Source organism: Phaseolus vulgaris, chromosome 10 (genome assembly GCF_051622355.1).
Source record: "Phaseolus vulgaris cultivar YP4 chromosome 10, ASM5162235v1, whole genome shotgun sequence".
In the NCBI taxonomy this organism is placed as follows: domain Eukaryota; kingdom Viridiplantae; phylum Streptophyta; class Magnoliopsida; order Fabales; family Fabaceae; genus Phaseolus; species Phaseolus vulgaris.
In genome coordinates, this window is record NC_143507.1 from 1560255 (window position 1) to 1564844 (window position 4590).

A 4590-nucleotide genomic window follows, 5' to 3' on the forward strand; every position below is an offset into this window, starting at 1 on the left:
AATTCACAATTTTATATTTTAAATTTTAAATTTTAAATGATAGTTAAGAGGAGATCTCTAAAATTTAAAATTTAATATTTAATATTTAAAATTTAATATTTAAAATTTAAAATTCACTATTTAAAATTTAAAATTTAAAATTCACTTGCTTTTGATGTGTACATAATATTATTATTTGATGTTTTTTAATTGTTTATGAAAGTGTTTTCATAATTTGTTTTACTTTTAGTTTTGATTTATATTTTAGAATTTTTTACATCATTTTTCTAAGAAAACGAAGAATGACCATTGAACAAAGGACAAATGAGCTATCTACAAAAAGCAGAACTTATAAAGAAAGGAGATTGAAATCTATTCGACATTTGGCTCGATCAATCAATAATGTAGGTAACAAACATGTTATATAACACAACAAATATTATTTTTTAATAAATTTTGTGTATAGTTTTATAGATTCATTCATTCATTTAACTTGACATTTAAAGGATCTAATGATAACGAAGCAGGACCAAGTAAGACACATGTTACTGGTTAGTACACTTTTATGCATAATATGTCAATTTTCAAATAATATTTTAAAAGCGAAATGAAATATCTATACGAACAAAAACTTATATAGAAAGGATAAATAATATTATTCATATTAAAATTATTGTTTCAGGAAGGAGATTGACATTTATTCGACATTTGGCTCGATCAATTAATAATGCAGGTAAAAAATATCTTATATAACACAACAAATATTTTTTTATTTTTTTTAATATATTTTATTCATTCATTCATTTAACTTGATATTTAAAGGATCTAACGATAATGAAGTAGGATCAAGTAACACACATGTTACTGAACCTGGTTAGTACACTTTTATGCTTAAGATGCAATATCTATAGGAAGAAAAACTTATAGAGAAAGAAAAAACAATATTCTTGATATGACAAATATTTTTTTCAGGAAGGAGATTGACATCTATTCGACATTTGACTCGACCAATAAATACTGCAGGTAACAAAAATATTATATAACACAACAAATATTATTTTTTTAATAAATTTTGTGTATAGTTTTATTCATTCATTCATTTAACTTGACATTTGAAGGACCTAACAGTAACGAAGCAACACCAAGTAACACACATGTTACTGAACGTGGTTAGTACACTATTTTAAAAGACAAATGGAATATCTATACGAAGAAAAACTTATAGAGAAATAAAAAATAATACTATTCATATTACAAATATTGTTTCAGGAATGAGATTGACATCTATTCGACATTTGGCCCGATCAATTAATAATGCAGGTAAAAAAATGTTATATAACTCAACAAATATTTTTTAATTTTTTTTATATACTTTAATTCATTCATTCATTTAACTTGATATTTGAAGGATCTAACGATAACGAAGCAGGACCAAGTAACACACATGTTATTGAACCTGGTTAGTACACTTTTATGCATAAGATGTCAATTTTCAAAAAGTATTTAAAAAGACAGCTGAAATATCTATACGAAGAAAAACTTATAGAAAAAGAAAAAAACAATACTATTGATATGACAAATATTGTTTCAGGAAGGAGATTGTCATCTATTCGACATTTGGCTCGGTCAATAAATGATGCAGGTAACACATATTGTTGCTTTAAATTGTTCTATGTAATTTTATTCATTTATTTAACTTCACAGGTTCTACTTTTATTCCACAAAACTTTCAAGGATCAAATGATAATGAAGCAGTACTAAGTAATACAAATGTCATTGACATTGAAAATGGTTAGTATATTTTTATCGAAATATTTACATGATGGAAGTTCAATGAAATACTTCACTTTTTTTAAAAATTATTATGCATGTAGGAAGGCAACAAAGATTTCAACGGATACATAACTGTGCTCGAAATTTTAGAAACACGGTTGTGATGGTAATGTTTCAATTGTCAACTCCGACTACATGTGCACATTGTCATGCACGATTATTTTACCATGAATCACGTGATATGTGTTGCTCGGGTGGAAAAGTATTACTTCCCCGTGTTACTGCTCCGGATGAGTTGGTTCAAATATTTTCTGGTTGTTCTTCTGAAAGTAGACACTTTAGACAACATATTAGAAGTTACAACCATGTGCTTTCATTCACTTCACTTGGTGTTCACATGGATGAAAATATAGTTGCAACTGGTCGTGGTATATATAGTTTTCGTGCTCAAGGTGCAATGTATCACATGATTGGAGGCTTTTTTCCAAATGAGGGGTCTAGGCCACGTTTTTTGCAATTGTACATTTATGACACTGAACATAAATTACAAAATAGGATGTTGGAAACTCCTCATCTCCATCAAACTATTGTTAATAAGTTGCAACAAATACTACATCGGTGCAATCCTTTTGTGCATGTATTCAGACAACTTGCTCAAGAACAAAATATACATGAATGTACTTTACTCATTAAAGAGCGTCCTGTCAATCAACCACAATATAATCTTCCAACTGCATCTCAAGTAGCAGCAATAATTGTTACTGGGAACACAAAATCAATGGCACATGGACGAGACATTAAAGTTGTAAGTCATGATGGGAACTTAATAAACATTCAAGAAACTGTGGGATATTATGACCCTTTACAATATCCACTATTATTTCCTTTTGGAACATATGGTTGGGATCTCAACACAAAAAATCATACTGGCCAAAATATCTCATGCCAAGAATATTATAGCTACATGCTTCAGGTAACTTCCAACATAATTATATATATATATATATATATATATATATCATTTCCAACAATTTACATACCAATGCTGTGTCATAAAATTAATACACATACACTTCAATGTAGATTCGTCCCAATGATCACTCTACAATATTACAAGCAGGACGACTTTTACAACAATATGTTGTAGACAACTATGTGAAGATTGAAGCAGGAAGGTTACGATGGATTCAAAATCATCAAAATAATATTCGTGCTGAAGTGTATCAAGGTTTGCAAGATGCTTTGCATGAAGGACAAACTCACACAGGTACATAATGTATGTAACATACTACATCTATTACATTTAAATATATCAAAACTCATACTATTTTTTTATTCAAGGAAATGTTGGACAGAGGACAATATTACCATCATCATTTATTAGTAGTCGTCGAGACTTGACATAACGATATGAAGATGGCATGGCAATTGTTGCTCATGATGGTAAACCTGATATTTTCCTTACAATGACATGCAATCCTTCTTGGAGTGAAATTTCTTCAGAGCTTAAACATTTTCAAACTCCACAAGATCGTCCTGACTTGCTCTCAAGAATATTTCGAGCAAAATTTGAACAATTGAAGGAAGATGTGATTGATAAAGGAGTTCTTGGAAAAGTTAAAAGTTACATGTATGTGACTGAATTTCAAAAACGTGGACTACCCCATGTGCATATGTTACTTAACTTACAAGATAATGATAAATTACGTGATCCAGAAGATTATGATAGCATTGTTAGAGCAGAAATACCAAAAAGTGAAGAAGAGCCACAGTTGCACGAAGTTGTACTGAAACACATGATACACGGGCCTTGCGGAACTCTTAATCCAAGATCACCATGTATGAAGCAAAATCAACGCAAGAAAAAATATCCTAAAGAGTTCTTGGAAGAAACACGTCAAGGTAAAGATTCATATCCACAATATAAAAGACATTTCAATGCACCAGTATCTATAAATAGAAATGTGACAGTTGACAACAGATGGGTGGTTCCTTATAACCCTTGGTTGTTGTTAAAATATGATTGTCATATAAATGTTGAGGTGTGCAGTAGCATCAAAAGTATTAAATATTTATACAAGTATGTCTACAAAGGTCCAGATCGAGTAGCAATGGAGGTTCATAGAGGATCAATTGTAGATGAAGTTCAACAATATATTGATGCTAGATGGATTTGTGCTCCGGAGGCTTTATGAAAAATATTCAGATTTACACTTTATCGAATGAATCCAAGTGTAGAAAGATTACAAATTCATTTACCAAATCGTCATCAGGTGCGCTTCTATTTTATTTTTCTATAAAAGAAATAAATGTTTTTGTAATGTATACACAGGCGCTCTCGCCTGTGTTCCCGCTAGTAATAATAATGATAATAATAATAATGATGATAATAATAATGATAATGATAATAATAATGATAATGATAATAATAATAATAATAATAATAATGATGATAATAATAATAATAATAATAATAATAATGATAATAATGATAATAATAATAATAATGATAATAATGATAATAATAATAATAATAATAATAATAATAATGATAATAATAATAATAATAATAATAATGTACCGGTGAGGGCCGCACAATCCATATGTACCGGTGAAGGTTGCACGATCCATATAACGTCTCGAATTCCATTGTCAGGCTGACCAACTGTAATCCTGAGACACATCCGTCGGTTCGACCGGTAGCTCATGTCCAATTCCACTCAATCAAAATCAGTCAAGCTAATCCGTGATTAGGAACTAGGTAATTCAGTCCTAAACACAGTTCAACCCCTTAACCTGACCCAATAAGGAAAGTCCACCATAGGTAATATAAATAAC

General features: G+C 29.7%; 2 protein-coding genes across 2 annotated transcripts; both read left to right on the forward strand.

Moving 5' to 3' along the window:
• The first annotated feature begins 281 nt into the window (after positions 1 to 281).
• Positions 282 to 3549, forward strand: LOC137819055 (uncharacterized). Its single transcript, XM_068622779.2, has 13 exons — positions 282 to 387; positions 486 to 530; positions 662 to 712; positions 802 to 852; positions 952 to 1002; positions 1098 to 1148; positions 1249 to 1299; positions 1388 to 1438; positions 1571 to 1621; positions 1684 to 1770; positions 1854 to 2204; positions 2412 to 2596; positions 2836 to 3549. The coding sequence occupies exons 1-13, from the start codon at positions 282 to 284 to the stop codon at positions 3025 to 3027; spliced, it is 1323 nt and encodes a 440-aa protein (XP_068478880.1). The 3' UTR covers positions 3028 to 3549.
• On the forward strand, positions 3174 to 3947 carry LOC137819057 (uncharacterized). Its single transcript, XM_068622780.2, has one exon. The coding sequence runs from the start codon at positions 3174 to 3176 to the stop codon at positions 3945 to 3947; it is 774 nt and encodes a 257-aa protein (XP_068478881.2).
• The last annotated feature ends 643 nt before the right edge of the window (positions 3948 to 4590 follow it).